Here is a 17,160-nt window from a genome sequence, read left to right on the forward strand (position 1 = left end):
TCTTGTGAGCTTTACTCATCCTTAGCTTCCTGTGAAACCTCAATTTTACACTGATTTGAGTGGTGCCACCAATATATAATGCATAATGCATTTCCCTGATTTAACATTTTCTTGGGCTTAACGCCTTTTTGCTGGTCCCTGAAAAATGTAAAATGGAGGTTCAGTTGGCATAAAACAATTTGGGTGCAGGTACAGGTACAGAGCCCTAAAAAACTAAAGACTTAAGGCAAGGTCACACTGGCCAGATCGTCAGTCTGCGGATAAGCGCAGGCTGACAATCTGCCAGTACACTTTAAAATTCTTCAGGTTGTGCCTGCACCCGGAAGCATTTAATCCACCTAGATGGAGGCACACACAGCCGATATCCGCCAACAAATGCCAAGTCTCTTGTTTTTGGCAGGTCTTACCTGTGTGTGCCTGCACACAAGCGGATTCAGTGCTTTTGGGTGCAGGCACAAAGAGAAGAATTTTCAAGTGCACAGATGGATTGTTAGCCTTTGCTTATCCGCAGGCTGACAATCCTCCCAGTGTGACCCTGTTCTTTACATCTGGCTTCAACCACATTTTAGATAGAGGGCTCCCTTTCATCTTAACCTTGCACTTTATTTATTTTGGCCAAGAATCTTTAGGTGCACCAAATCTGCAAAGTGCTAATTATTATGATGCAAATCTCTTCTATGCAATGCTTTATTACCCTCAGTAGTGCACCTTGCACCCCATGTCAACTTTATGAATAAATGTTTTATTTTTTGGAATTTATATAGCAAAGACACATTTAACACAGTGCTTTATAGAGATTATTCATATCAAGCCGGCCCTAGTGGAGGTTAAAATATAAGGTCCCTATCACATTCACACACACTATGGTCCATTGCCCCCTCCAATGCAAAAAAAACTAAGCACAGAGGGGCGAGTGTTAGCAGCATTGCCTAGGCTGCCTCAGGGAGGCACTAGGGGCCGAAACACCCCTGCCCCCACACTGGGGGGCTGGATCCCTAGTTTGAGCATCCCTGGGTTAGACCTACAAGAAAAATACTCTTAAGCTCTAAAATAGGTTAATCTTAAAGGGTTCAGTCAGAACAAAAAGCAAAAGGACGCCACATTTCATAGAATATGGGGAGATCTCACTGAGCCCATGTGAAAACAAAAAACAAAGCTTGATTGTTTTTAATAATAAATCTCGCCTGGCTGCTGGACTGGACAGCCCTATCTCCCAGCAACCAGATGCCTTTTCTTTTTCAGAGCAACAAAAGACCTGAGAAAGGGATGATACAAACATGCTTTTTTTTTCAAGGGTAATGGAAAAATATATCGAATCCAGCTCTGTGTTTACCTTTAAAAAAGAGGCTTGACAGAAAAATCAGTTTCTGAAACCTTGTTTTGACCTTGTTTGAATAACACTAACTGGCCTTTGCATTTTGGAATTAAAGGGATGTTACAGTGACCACTTATAGATTACAAAGCTATATGTATATCTTCTTGCAGAGAAAACAAAATAACTTCTTAAATTTACTTCACATTTTAATGACTATCACTAGAAAAGCAACTTGCATAATGACAGGGCAGTTTCCACTTCTAAAAAGTATACTGTATGTAGTAATGAAGTGAGAGTTCCACTTGATAGGGCAGTGCCAACATATATAGGACTACCGGAAACAAATTGTACAATTCTTGCATAATGCATGGGCCATTTCCATACCCTAGAACAGTGATCCCCAACCAGTGGCTCAGGGGCAACATGTTGCTCACCAACCCCATGGAAGTTGCTCCCAGTGGCCTCAAAGCAGGTGCTTATTTTTTCATTTCTGGCTTGGAGGCAAGTTTTGGTTGCATAAAACCCAATGTAAAGCCAAACAGAGCCTTCTATAGGCTGCCAGTCCAAATAGGGTCTACTTAATAGCCAATTATAGCTCTTATTTGCACCCCCAGGAACTTTTTCCATGCTTTTCCATTAGTTGTGATGTAATAAGCACTGGGTGAGATGTTAGTTTGCCCACCTCTCCATGTGATATAAGGTGGTACACCTTGTCATTGGAGACCTTGACATGTTTCCATCAAAAAGGGGCTTGAGAGGGATAGCTCTTGGATAAGAGGTGTGCAATTGTCTTGGGGGTTAATTCTATTTTGATTTTATTTTACCATTTATTTTAACCAGTTGAGTGCATTGTTACAATGTGTATCAGATAAACTGTAAAAAATATTTATTTAAGGTCTCTTAATGTTCTACTGCAACTCTTAAGTTAGTTTTGCCCTTGTTAAATAAGTATCTTGGCACAGAATTATTTCTGCCCATATTTCACTTCCCATGAAAGCCACAGTTTATATATATTTAATCTCCCGTAATGCAGCCAGTTCTTAATGGCCATCCACATGTGTGGTACCTAGCAACTAGTCCAATATATCTTGATGAGGAATCCTGGGACAGCTGTCCGCAGGTCTCACTAGGAACATGCCAAAACCCCTAGCGTGCTTGCAACAAGCTACCCCCATGTTCACAGAGCAATTATTTAGATATATGAGGACCTGTTACATCACTGTCACATATTGATCTCTTGTCCTGCACAAACCTACTAAATTCCCATTAATCAAGTGCCATTGTACTTTGCACAATAGCAAAGACGCACACGCTGCATTACCAGATAAACAGTTACATAAACAGCCTAAGCAGTTTGCTAACCAACAAAGCACTGCATTCTTAATGTCCCACTAACCTTAAAAACAATCCTGGGTTTCTTTATGTATAGCACAGAAGAATGCATACGTCATACAAAGTCTTTGGTTGCAGCATTGTGCATGCAGAGTTGTGGGCTTTACCCAAGCGACCCTCTGCCAGTTATGCCCCCTTCTATTTTGGATGTTTTATAAATTCAACATTATTACTTTGGATTTGAATACACAGTAAACTGACTTAATGCAGGCTTATATTAGGTATTCAGTGCACTATTCCTTGCCTAGACAGAGGTTTGTAACTAGAGGGCTTAGTGCCTCATTTTTTCGATTATTATTACTTAATAGTTCTGCATTTAGTGTACATTTTCTAGGGCTGCTCTATTACCCTACTGAACAATCTGCTCCAAAGTACACAAAGCAACAACATATGGGAGGATTTATTATTTTTCCCCCTCTGGATCAATTAGCAGTTAGGCAGGTTATATATAGGCATTAAGGTTGAACTTGATCGACGTAATGTATGTCTTTTTTTAACCTAACTTACTATTTTACTATGTATTATTTGCTGTTAAAATGATAAACATACCCAAAGTAAGGTTAACAGTATATTTTATGTATTGTCATAGCATATCATGCACCAAAAACCATACTTAGAGGTACAGTTTTGCTTTATTCAGTTAAAAATTGCCATACTGATTGCCCAAAGACACACCAATAATTATGCACATATATGAGGTATTTCCAAATAATTTTTTCTCTGCTATAACAAAACAGTACCTTATACTTGATCCTAACAAATATATAATTAATCCTTTCTGGAGGCAAAGCAATCCTATTGGATTTATCTAATGTTTAAATGATTTTTAGTATACAAAGTATGGAGATCCAAATTATGGAGAGACCCCTTATCTAGAAAACCCCAGATCCCGAGAATTCTAAATAACCCATCAATATTAAAAGCACATTTGACAGTTGCAAAAAAAAATACAAAAGAAAGTTTAAACATGCTTACCACATTAATGAATAAAATATACAGTCTAATGGTCCTGCTTTATGTGAAAATTGGCCTTGGAAATGGATTCAATATAAAAACTGGTTGTGCACTGGGCACTGAAATAAGGCAACAAGCGGATACTGCAGAACTGAATTATAAGGTTTCTTGCTAAAGGACAGTGATCTGTTTAATAAAAATGAAACCTCAACCAAATTCAGGAAACGTGCAGTCAACTTACCCTGAGGATGTTTCCTTCAGGAGGGCTGTTTTGCGCTTAGTATACCTCAAGAGAAGTGAAAGTCCTATATTTAGAAGCCATCAGTCCTGCTCATGTGGTCCCAAGCAGCACACTGCCTTCTCTCTGTCTTTTCACTCATTTGTCATGCAAATGGCATTCTTTCAGGGCAGCTCAGTGCCTGATTAAAAGGAACAGCATGGGAAACCAGTGAGTGGCCTCTGTCCCATGCAGGCTTCATTCCATAGGGTTATAGCTCTTCTTTAACCCTCCCTGCATGGATGAAAATACAAGACCCAGTTATAACCTTACTCCCACAGCAAACTAATTGCATTTAAACTGCTCTGGCTCTTATTCAGCCCACTCATTGTGAGACGGAGTAAGCAAGCTAGAACAGCTCCAATAATCTTTCTTTTGCTAGGGGAAGGCTAGAAATTGTAGTCGTGCAACAGTTAGTATATTGCCAGTACAGGTATCGGACCTCTTATCCGGGAACCCATTATCCAGAAAGTTCCGAATTACAGAAAGGCCATCTCCCATAGACTCCATTTTAATCAAATAATTCAAATGTTCAAAAATGGTTTCCTTTTTCTCTGTAATAATAAAACAGTACCTGTACTTGATCCAAACTAAGATATAATTACCCCTTATTGGGGCAGAACAGCCCTATTGGGTTTATTTCATGGTTAAATGATTCCCTTTTCTCTGTAATAATAAAACAGTACCTGTACTTGATCCCAACTAAGATATAATTACCCCTTATTGGGGGCAGAACAGCCCTATTGGGTTTATTTCATGGTTAAATGATTCCCTTTTCTCTGTAATAATAAAACAGTACCTGTACTTGATCCCAACTAAGATATAATTACCCCTTATTGGGGGCAGAACAGTCCTATTGGGTTTATTTCATGGTTAAATGATTCCCTTTTCTCTGTAATAATAAAACAGTACCTGTACTTGATCCCAACTAAGATATAATTACCCCTTATTGGGGGCAGAACAGCCCTATTGGGTTTATTTAATGGTTAAATAATTCCCTTTTCTCTGTAATAATAAAACAGTACCTGTACTTGATCCCAACTAAGATATAATTACCCCTTATTGGGGCAGAACAGTCCTATTGGGTTTATTTAATGGTTAAATGATTCCCTTTTCTCTGTAATAATAAAACAGTACCTTCTACTTGATTCCAACAAAGATATAATTAATCCTTATTGGAGCCAAAACAATCCTATTGGGTTTAATTACTGTTTAAATACATTTTTAGACTTAAGGTAGGAGAGCTGAATTACAGAGAGACCCCTTATCCGGAAAACCCCAGGTCCTGAGCATTCTGGATAATAAGTCCCTCTGCTCGGGACCAAGGGTTTTCCAGATAAGGGGTCTTTCTGTAATTTAGATCTTCATACCTTAAGTCTACTAAAAAATCAATAAAACAGTAATTAAACCCAATAGGATTGTTTTGCATCCAATAAGATTTAATTATATCTTAGTTGGGATCAAATATAAGGTACTGTTTTATTATTACAGAGAAAAAGGAAATCAATTTAAAAAAGGCTTTCTGTAATTCAGAGCTTTCTGGATAGCGGGTTTCCGGATAATGGATCCCATACCTGTATACAATACAGGTCCTTTTCAAAAAATTAGCATATTGTGATAAAGTTCATTATTTTCTGTAATGTACTGATAAACATTAGACTTTCATATATTTTAGATTCATTACACACAACTGAAGTAGTTCAAGCCTTTTCTTGTTTTAATATTGATGATTGTGGCATACAGCTCATGAAAACCCAAAATTCCTATCTCAAAAAATTAGCATATTTCATCCGCCCAATAAAAGAAAAGTGTTTTTAATACAAAAAAAGTCAACCTTCAAATAATTATGTTCAGTTATGCACTCAATACTTGGTCGGGAATCCTTTTGCAGAAATGACTGCTTCAATGTGGCGTGGCATGGAGGCAATCAGCCTGTGGCACTGCTCAGGTGTTATGGAGGCCCAGGATGCTTCAATAGCGGCCTTAAGCTCATCCAGAGTGTTGGGTCTTGTGTCTCTCAACTTTCTCTTCACAATATCCCACAGATTCTCTATGGGGTTCAGGTCAGGAGAGTTGGCAGGCCAATTGAGCACAGTAATACCATGGTCAGTAAACCATTTACCAGTGGTTTTGGCACTGTGAGCAGGTGCCAGGTTGTGCTGAAAAATGAAATCTTCATCTCCATAAAGCTTTTCAGCAGATGGAAGCATGAAGTGCTCCAAAATCTCCTGATAGCTAGCTGCATTGACCCTGCCCTTGATAAAACACAGTGGACCAACACCAGCAGCTGACATGGCACCCCAGACCATCACTGACTGTGGGTACTTGACACTGGACTTCAGGCATTTTGGCATTTCCCTCTCCCCAGTCTTCCTCCAGACTCTGGCACCTTGATTTCCGAATGACATACTTTGGACCACTGAGCAACAGTCCAGTGCTGCTTCTCTGTAGCCAAGGTCAGGCGCTTCTGCCGCTGTTTCTGGTTCAAAAGTGGCTTGACCTGGGGAATGCGGCACCTGTAGCCCATTTCCTGCACACGCCTGTACACGGTGGCTCTGGATGTTTCTACTCCAGACTCAGTCCACTGCTTCCGCAGGTCCCCCAAGGTCAGGAATCGGTCCTTCTCCACAATCTTCCTCAGGGCCCGGTCACCTCTTCTCGTTGTGCAGCGTTTTCTGCCACACTTTTTCCTTCCCACAGACTTCCCACTGAGGTGCCTTGATACAGCACTCTGGGAACAGCCTATTTGTTCAGAAATTTCTTTTTGGGTCTTACCCTCTTGCTTGAGGGTGTCAATGATGGCCTTCTGGACAGCAGTCAGGTCGGCAGTCTTACCCATGATTGCGGTTTTGAGTAATGAACCAGGCTGGGAGTTTTTAAAAGCCTCAGGAATCTTTTGCAGGTTTTTAGAGTTAATTTGTTGATTCAGATGATTAGGTTAATAGAACCTTTTCATGATATGCTAATTTTTTGAGATAGGAATTTTGGGTTTTCATGAGCTGTATGCCACAATCATCAATATTAAAACAAGAAAAGGCTTGAACTACTTCAGTTGTGTGTAATGAATCTAAAATATATGAAAGTCTAATGTTTATCAGTACATTACAGAAAATAATGAACTTTATCACAATATGCTAATTTTTTGAAAAGGACCTGTATATACAAAAGTCAAATCAGAGCGGTACTGTATGTAAGTATACAAAGGCTATATCATGTTATTGTGCCAAATACAACTAGAGGGATCAATTTATCAATACAAGTATGCAAACTGCTCTGTTTTTTTACCATAATGCAGCTGTTTTCCCCAAAATCCACTGCAATTAAGTCCAATTCAGAAAAGTTGCATGTAACATTTTGATTATTTCATGTGACTTGCTAGGTGCAGGCCTAGAGCACCTATTCATGCAATGGACTGTGGGAACACTGGAGCTACCACCAGGTCCAGGTTAGTGATGCGCGGCCGACCTAAAACCCACATCTTTTTCCTGCTGGTCAGATGGGTTCAGGCAGACATTCATACAAGATTTGCAGATCGCAGGTGGATTCAGGCCAAGGTTTCCCTTCTGTCCTACCCACTCACGACCTTACTGGGCCATTAGACATCAAAGATGGGGGGGGGGGGTCTATAAATATATTTATTTATAGAGGGCAATTGCCAGGTGGGATTGGCTTTTTGTCGAACCACACATCACTGCTGGTGGTAGCTTAAGGCTTCCCCAGGGTCAGTAGGTGCATTTGCACACTATTCATTATGTCCAGGGGTGGGCCAAGCCAGCTGCGCGCCCTAGGCAACCCAACCAGTCATCTCGCCCTCCATGCACTGGCGCAACTGACGAACGAACATGCATAGCCCACCACCAATGTAAGCAAGCACACGCATGCATAGTTCACAGCGGGGTGCAGTGAAGGAGAGTTCAGATCGGTGGCGCTGGGGAAAAGATGGCCAAGGCCAGCTGGGGTCTAGAAATAGAGGGGGATTGGGAGGCTTTTTGTTGAACCACACATTACTGCTGGTGGAAGCTAAAGGCTTCCCCTGGACCAGTAGGTGCATTTGCACATTATTCATTATGTCCAGGGGTGGGCCAAGCTGGTTGGGCACCCTAGTCACCTCTCCTCCAAGCAATGGCGCAACCGAAGAACGAACATGCCCAGCCCATACCTGTGCGAGTGAATGCACGCATGCACAGGTCACAGCAGGGGGCGGAGAAGGCAGTTCAGATCGGTGGCGCTGGGGAAAAGACAACCAAGACTAGGAGAAGGCAGGATAGGTACATGCCTAGCGCCCCCCACCCCAACATTACACCCTAGGCAGGTGCCTCTTTTTTAAACCATTTTTTAAACCATTTTTAACCATTTTAAAAGCCATGCAGTATATGTGATTTTATACTTCACAAGGAAGTGTGGCGTACCACGTTGAGGATCTGACAAGTTTCCAAGATTTTAGAGATGCTTATATGAATCTCTGTTTGTGAGTGTGCCATTTGCGTTTCTGTTTATTTCTTATTAAAACTTTATTACACTATTTTGGTACACTTTGTTTTCAGTGGGTATTCACCTCTCCTGCCCAGGAACACCGGGCAGGGAGGCGGGCGTGACATCACAGGGGGTAGGGCTATTGGCCGATCACCGAGAATCCTGCCTGGTTTTCCAAATTGGGTAGTTTTGACCGGACAGCCCTACTGAAAACCAGGCTGTCCAAGGCAAAAAAAAAAAGGTGGCAACCCTAGTATCCATATAGAATACACAGAAGGTCCCTGATGAAAGATTGATGTTTGGCCTGGCTATATACACTCACCTAAAGGATTATTAGGAACACCATACTAATACCCTTCTCTGACCTCTAGCATCAACAAGGCATTTTTGCCCACAGGACTGCCGCATACTGGATGTTTTTCCCTTTGTAAACCCTAGAAATGGTTGTGCGTGAAAATCCCAGTAACCGAGCAGATTGTGAAATACTCAGACCGGCCCGTCTGGCACCAACAACCATGCCATGCTCAAAATTGCTTAAATCACCTTTCTTTCCCATTCAGTTGGAGTTCAGGAGATTGTCTTGACCAGGACCACAGCCCTAAATGCATTGAAGCAACTGCCATGTGATTGGTTGATTAGATAATTGCATTAATGAGAAATTGAACAGGTGTTCCTAATAAACCTTTAGGTGAGTGTATATGCATCTGGTGAGTAGGGGATTAAGCCAGAGTATGATATTTAGATCACCCACATGGGTTTGCATGGAAAAAAAATTGAGTACTGACATTTTTAAGGGAATGAAGCAGTAACTTAGCAGATAATAGATAAACCTTATTATATTATCCAGAGCTTATCTGCTATGTAACCTGTTCCCTTTCTTCTAGCTTGAATGGCTGCCCCCATTGATACACAGCAGCTTTGTATATATAATCTATAGTAGTGTTTCTGTAGCAAACATGCCAGTTTTACCAGTGCAGGGCAGCAGTACATTATATTTTAATCACTTTAAAACACTTTTAATCACTGTTCCTATAAGGTATGGGAATCCAAATAACAGAAAGATCCCTTACATGGAGAACCACTGGCCCAAAAAGTGGTCAACTTTTACAAACCTTCCAACTCCAGAACAGATGATAGCACAAAAGAATGTTCTGATTCAGACTACAAACTGTTTAAACATAGCATGTAAAAGTAGTATGACAAACTGGGCGCTGTATAGCAAACTTGCTCCACAGCCTGCTTTAAAGTACCAGTGGGCCCTGGGCAATTTTTCATTGGTGGGCTCTTACTGCCCCAAGAAATTTGTAATAGAATAGCCCTCAAGCATGTGTCTTTCAATATAGTAAAGCAGGCAGTGAAGAAATGGTCTGCGCTTACTGAAGTACATACGATCCCCAGATGTGCCAGCCTGAACCAACAGCCCTGCGAGCAGAAATATGACAAATTGATAATGTAGAGCTCTTCCATATAATTAAAATTTCTACAGGATGCTTCTGGCAAAAGTTCTCAGGTTAAATGCGTGCCAGAGGGCCCTGGGCAATGCCACCTTTGCCTATTTATTAACTGCCATGTTGCTCCCACTGAAAGCATATAGTATATACTGCCCTATACTGTATATAGTAAGGAACCTCAGTATTTTCTTGCCAGTATAACAATTAGTCCGTCTTTAGCAAGGAGGAGAAACAGGTAAAGAAAGCAACCACAAAAGGCAAATAAAACACAAGAACATTTAATTCAACACATTTGTAGTTAATAGCCAGCTTTCTATTCACAGCCTCTGTGTTTACACATATACCCAAGTGACCTACTACAGAAGATCTGTTCTTAATAATGCAAACCTGTTGAAGCTACTGTCCATAAAACCACATCAGTAACATTTTAATTGCTGGAGAATTATATAAAGGTGCCAAACTGTGATCATTAAACAGACATGAGCTATAAAAGGTGGTGATTACAACAATGATTACAGTACAATAACCAGGTGTCTGAATGAAGTAAAGAAAGAAAATGACCACCATGTGTCTGTATCTACAGAAAGCAACTCCATAAAGCGTGAAAAGAAAAAAGCACCAGTAATGGAAACGGCATTTGTATATGGCGATATTTAGCAATGTAAATTTGTGCTTTGGGAGGGTATTTATATACTAAACCACTTTCTATGCAGAGATTCGTGCAAGATTTGTTTAGTGACATCAATGGCAGTGTTTCTAGTAACAGTACTAGCCCGTACCCATTTTGTTTTTAAACTGCTCTGGAGGCTGTTCTACTGTTTCAAGTTTACATGCAATGAAAAAAGGTAGTAATTATTGCAAAAGGTCAAGGGTATTGTAAATTCACAACTGGATCTACAAATTCCACTACAGACAACACAGAAGGTAAGTGCTTGTATAGTAATTCAGTGTTTTCTAATGCCTGGTGCATTCCACCATAATGTAGTGTAGTGAATTATCTTAATGTAGTGTAGTATAGTGAAGTATCGACTTTCAAAACATTAAATTCTAACCTAGTGTATACTATTCATGCCAGAAAACTCTACCTAGCATAGAGACTTATAATGTCTCTAAATGTATGTGCACGCTACATAAAATTATGCCATAGTGGACTTGTGAGGTGTGACATGGAGGATTTGTAAAAAACAATCAGTGCATAGCAACATAAAGGACTTGACAACCAATCCAATGTGTCCTTTAGTAAGTAACCAAGTGTGTTCAGCCATAGAGAACCTGTGAGATAATACAGAGTATATATGGGGTTGCACCAAAGAAAACCTGAGCTAAACCAATGGATTACACCATAGAGGACCTGTGAGATAATACAGAGTACATATGGGGTTGCACCAAAGAAAACCTGAGCTAAACCAATGCATTACACCATAGAGGACCTGTTAGCTTATTTAGTGCAGTCTGCCACAAAACAAACATGAGGTAAATTAGAATTGGGTATTTATATAGTTTAGGTGTATGAATTTATGCATTACTTTAATGCAGTCCATTCAAAACCCAGAACCAGGTTGCGTCAACACACCAAAAAGTACCATTCAATAAACTGCATGGTGGCATGAAAGGCATGAAGATAATGGTGCTGGGGCTAAATGCACTGCCATTCCAAATACAGATACTGCCCCAGTACAAATACATATAGAGCCAGACAATTTATTCAATTGCATTACATTATAGAAGTACAGTATAAAGCACAAGAAAAGACATTTTACATACAAGTATAAACATAGGTCACACAAGGAAAGTTTTGTAGGTAATGCAACAAAGAAGGTTTGAACTGTTTACATTATTACATTATGGAATAGAGCACAAAGAAGTACAGCAGAGCAAAACAGATGCAAGACCCCAAAACAATTTACATTTACTTGATTCTGCCCATTCCAAGGATGGGCAGTTATCTTGTCTGCAAAATCCTGACATAAAAAGAAAAACCTGCACAATGGAACATTTTGCAACCCTCGCAAATTGCTTATTTAAGCCATTTATAAATTAGCCATTGGGATATGATGAGTGCCTTTGGAATCACATAAATCAGATTTGTATTATAGTGCATCCCACTTTGCAGTAGGGTTGAACAAGGGTGATGCAGATGATTTACACAGTCCTTTTTCTTTCTAAATTTATTTTCTCCCTTAGCAGAGCTTCATGATTCCATTTGGCCACAGCCACTCGCACAGAATCTCTACTTCTCCCCCAAATGTGAAATCCCAAGTCAGCTTTCGAACCCCCAGGCAACTGTCTATTGTTGGGAGGGAGGAACATCCCGGAACTGAAGCAATTAACCCCCCCTAGCACCTCCACAAGCCTCAATAAATCTCTGGCAGAGGAATGCAGCTCATGGACAGCTGTCCCAAAGTCCTTTGTCACCAAAGAGAGGTCATAGCCAGGATGCTGATCAGCAGTATCTTGGTACAGAGAGTAAAATGCTTTGGCTAAAAGTGGAGCATTTTTGGAAAACACCTCCAGATCTGTCCTCATTGTTGTAAAGTCCACACCTCTTTCTGTAAAACAAAACAAAGTGACCATATAAGTTTGTTTTACAGGCCTTATCTGCATCATCAGGCACCACGTCCAGTGCAGTCAAAAAAAAAAAAAAAAAAAAAAAAAAAAGGAATATACCAATGTCCTATTAGGCACAGTATTCACAAAGCCAAATAAACTGTACCAAGGGTCTGGTTATTTTCCAATATATTATTTTATTTAAAAAAAAGAAATGTAGAATTAACTTTCTGTAAGTTCTTTTCCTTAAGAGTTGCTTTCAGTCTTATATACCAAAACCCACATCATGTAAGTAAAGGTAGGTACAGTTTTATTATAGCCATGTTAGCTAGAATGGGCAATAAGAACAAAAGCTGGCCATTGATATACTAATAATATCATACACTTACTGTATAGCAGCTAACCAACCAGGCTAGGACCTAAAAATCTGTTATCCAAAAATCATCAAATTACATAAAGGCCATCGCAGATAAAGTCCATTTAAACCAATAATTCTAATTCTTAATAAATAATTCCTTTTACTATTTAATAATAACACAGTGCCTTGTAGTTGATAGCATGGATCCATACTGGTGTTAAAACAATAAGAACATTGAATGAATGAACAATGAATTTTAGCAGACTAAAGTTATGGTGATCTAAATTACAGGAAGACCCCTTATTCAGAAACCCCAAGATCCCAAGCATTCTGGATCATAGAATCTATACCTATACTATGAATAATGGTTGGTTCAATAATCGGCTATGTTTGAAAATCTAATCTGCCAATATATGGTGCACAGAATATCCTCTTATTTCCTGGGAACAAAACAACAAAGAGGCAAGCCATATTGTATTAATGCAACACTAGGGTTTATTTATCAATAGGATTGTAAGCTCTTTTGGGCAGGGCTCTCTTCACCTCTTGTACTGGTTATTGGTTGCTTTATAGGTTACTCTTATTGCTGCGGAATATGTTGGCGCTTTATAAATACAAGATGATTAATAATAATAATAAATAATAATAATAATAAACAGAGCTGCTCCCTTTTAAATTCCAAACCTAGATTCATGTTGATTCATGAGATAGCTCTTCTTGTTACAAATCATCTTATTCGTATAGATGAACTCGTTTCAAATCCAACTAGTGCCTATTCATCCCCCTGGTATTACATGGTGCAACATTAGCAGAAACATTTTACCTGCTATGAATTGTAGCCCCTTGTGAGAGAGTTGCTTCCATGCCCCAGTAAGGCTAGTAAGATGATATGCAATAGTTGAATAAAAATAGTAGAGCTCATGGATTGCAGGATCTTGGGCATCTTCTGTCTTTTCAGCCTTAAGGGTCTGGTATTGGGCCTGGAAATAAAGATGAGTGAAATCGAGACTTGCCGAGAATACCAAATAAACTCACAGGTCAGGTCAGGTGACAAACTGTTCTCCTTGCTTATAAAGAAAGTCAACTCCCTTTCTATTAAACCTCAACAACTCTGCTCTACTGTAAATACTTTATATGGGTTTACCTTTTACTTAACTCTTAGTATGATGTAGAAAATCATATTAAAAGTCTATTGTTATTTCTGATTCTGTATTAAAAGTCTGTTTTTATTTTTTATGGTTTTTGAATTATTTAGTGTTGTGTTCAGAAGCTCAGTGAAGAATTTCAGCAGTTAGTTGCTTGGGCACAGCTTACCCTAGCAACCAGGTAGTGGTTTAAACTAAAGACTGGAAGATGAATAGGAGAGGGTCTGAATAGAAAGATAGGTAATGAAAAATGACAATAACATTGTAGCCTTACAGAGCAAGAGGTTTTTTTTTGGCTTGAGGGGTCAGTGACACCCATCGGAAAAAGGTAGAATACGACAATTCAAAAACAATAAAAAATATAAAATGAAGGCCAATTGCAAAGTTACTAAGAATAGGCCATTCTATAACATACTGAAAGTTAATCTGTAGTAATAAGTCAAATCGACTTGACTTCCTGTGTTTTTCTTGAAGACGTTTGCCAGTCATCGGATGACCTGGATTAAGGAGAATCTCTGCAAACATACTAAAATTTAAGTTGAAGGTGAAAAACCACTTTATTTATACACAAGACTTGCAATTTGCCATTGTAGTGGGGAATTATAGGGAGGTTTGTTAAGACATCACGTTTAAGATTAGGCTTTGGTAAAAATTTCCATGATTTAAGCACCACATAAACCTACATTGGGTAAACGTATATAGCTACTGATATTAACAGTGAGGGACATATTTATTATGCGGTGTAAAAACCAGCAAGAAAATTCGCCACACATCACCAGGCTTTGTTGTGTAAAAAACGGCGTAAAATCGGCATCATTTTTTACACGCATTTTCTCCCGCTGGAACTTACGTAAAATAATGGCGTAACGGCCTGTTGGTGGGGTTAGGTACTAAACAAACTTCCTACCGAGACAGATCTGCATAGTTCAAACGCCCAGTAATACATTGCTAGCAATACCATTTCCTGATAAAATATTTATTATGAAATCAGTTTTTTCCTACTATTTAGGGATAAGCATTATAAGGTATGTCTGCCCTATTTCTGAAAATACATGTACTTGCACAGAATTTTATAAAAGATAAAATATGTGGCTTGGGAACATGCACTTAGGAGCAGCACCAAGCCTCCATGTGTTCTCATATTCTCATTCTCGTATCTAGAGTACTAGATATTTAAAATTGCCTTTTACCCAAAACCACTTAATTTTGTTCAGGAAGTTTTTTAAACAGTTTCCAACTGGGAGCAGAGACTTCCGGAGATCTTCGGCAAGCTGTAAGAGAAACAGGGATGGCACAAATGAATATGCTTGACACTGGAAGAGTAGGCAGTACAAAAGTCTAACAACAGTAGATTAATTGTTGGGTTTAAAGCAATCAACATTTTTATAATAAAGCAGAAAAATAATTTTATAAATAAGCAGAACCTGGGAGAAGGGTGTACGTTTCTGTCTAAGTATGTACAGGTATAGGACCTGTGATCCAGAATGCTCAGGACTTGGGGTTTTCCGGATAGGGAATCTTTCCGTAATTTGGATCTCCATAACTTAAATCTACTAAAAATCAATTAAATATTGAATAAACCCAATAGGATTGTTTTGCATCCAATAAGGGGTAATTATATCTTAGTTGGGATCAAGTACAGGTACTGTTTTATTATTACAGAGAAAAGGGAATCATTTAACCATTAAATAAACCCAATAGGGCTGTTCTGCCTCCAATAAGGATAAATTATATCTTATCAGGGATTAAGTACAGGTACTGTTTTATTATTACAGAGAAAAGGGAATCATTTAACCATTAAATAAACCCAATAGGGCTGTTCTGCCCCAATAAGGGGTAATTATATCTTAGTTGGGATCAAGTACAGGTAATGTTTTATTATTACTGAGGAAAAAAGGAAACTTATTTTTAAAAATTAGATTTGCTTATAATTGAATGTATGGCCTTTCTGTAATTTGGATCTTTCTGGACAACAGGTTTCCAGATAAGGGATCCCTTGCCTGTACTTTTCAAGGCCAGTGAACAGAGCACCATAAAAAATAATTAATGGGTGGCACACAATATACTTTAATAGAAGCACACTGTACTGTTAAATAAAGTCAGTAATAAATATAGATGCCAGTCTCTGTACTTTGTCTAGTTTTAAAGTGTAATTTTGTGATTCACAACTAATACCGAGGATGGGTTTCGACCAATGAAATATACAATTGTCTTCTTCAGTCTGTAATGATTCTATTCAGATGGAACTGGCTTGCAAGATCTAAGGATTAGTCACCTTTCTACCCAAAAATTTGGTGCTGTTCCATTATGGGTATATGTTTCATGTAGAAACAACTAGCATGATGAAATCTGTAAGCAGTAGGTCAACAGATCAGAAAGAGACCCCTGCAGGTGTTCTAAAATTTGAATAATTGATATCTAGATCAAGCTAATAAACTCCATTGCATAGTGAATAAAGGTATAGCATAGGCATGAATGCAGTATTTGTAGTAAATATGCTTCGTTTATGATTTAGTATATATATATTAAACAAAACCCAAGCTAATACTAAACCATCCTACAGAAATATTTCATAAAGCTTCAACAGATTATTTCATGCAGTATAGGATTACCGTTACAGTTTCAAAGCAACAACATTACCACAAACAAAAGAGAACAGCCAAATAAATGGAAAAACAAAGGATGCACCAAATCAACTATTTTTGGGGCCAAACCCCAAATCCTTTGCGAAGGATTCAGTCAAATACCAAACCGAATCCAAATTTGCAAGCACAAATTAGGATGAGGAAGGCAGAAAGAGAACTGCATGCTGGGCAAAAATTTTTCAACTTTCATGTTTAGGTGACAAAAAGTCACATGATTTTAAAGATACAATTTGGCCAGGAGCGCAGATTTGGCCGAATCCCGAACCGAATCCTGGATTTGGTGCATCCTTAATGAAAACATTATTGGACAATACCTTGTGGCTTTCGGCAGATACCTTCTGGCACTGTTCTTCAAGAGATATAACCTCTTTGAGATGGAAATCTATTTGGGACCCAATGGATTCTTCTACTGCACCAATAAAAGTTTCTGTAATCTTTTGAGAAATGAGCTTGGGGATAAAAATAACAAAAATAGTAAAATAGAATTAAGTATGTATGTATATGAACATACCATTCCGCAGATGTAGCCGTCGCGGAAAAATCAGAAAGGTTTGCCCGCCGTTTACTAGCGCTCAATACGAAAAAGTCGCGACAATTCGCGCA

At 38.9% G+C, this 17,160-nt stretch overlaps 2 protein-coding genes across 8 annotated transcripts in view; both read right to left on the reverse strand.

Annotated features, from left to right (window-relative positions):
* adgrd2 (adhesion G protein-coupled receptor D2) overlaps positions 1–4,146 on the reverse strand; it is a 91,696-nt gene extending 87,550 nt beyond the window's left edge. For 3 of the 4 annotated variants that reach the window (XM_031891609.1, XM_012953022.2, XM_031891607.1), the window contains exon 1: positions 3,903–4,146. The gene's annotated coding sequence lies outside the window, so the exon portion shown is untranslated. The remainder of the gene's footprint in view (positions 1–3,902) is intronic. The other variant, XM_031891608.1, reaches the window with a different exon arrangement.
* A 5,978-nt stretch (positions 4,147–10,124) lies between these two features.
* The window catches only part of kif14l (kinesin family member 14 like), a 55,375-nt gene continuing 48,339 nt past the window's right edge, over positions 10,125–17,160 (reverse strand). For 3 of the 4 annotated variants that reach the window (XM_031891495.1, XM_018089405.2, XM_002938751.5), the window contains exons 27-30: positions 16,872–17,006; positions 15,103–15,183; positions 13,591–13,747; positions 10,125–12,411 (exon numbers count right to left, since the gene is read on the reverse strand). In XM_031891495.1, coding sequence (XP_031747355.1) covers positions 12,005–12,411; positions 13,591–13,747; positions 15,103–15,183; positions 16,872–17,006 — 780 coding nt within the window. In that variant the 3' untranslated portion in view covers positions 10,125–12,004. The remainder of the gene's footprint in view (positions 12,412–13,590; positions 13,748–15,102; positions 15,184–16,871; positions 17,007–17,160) is intronic. The other variant, XR_001168918.3, reaches the window with a different exon arrangement.

The sequence above is a fragment of the Xenopus tropicalis genome, chromosome 8 (assembly GCF_000004195.4).
Source record: "Xenopus tropicalis strain Nigerian chromosome 8, UCB_Xtro_10.0, whole genome shotgun sequence".
Taxonomy (NCBI): Eukaryota; Metazoa; Chordata; class Amphibia; order Anura; family Pipidae; genus Xenopus; species Xenopus tropicalis.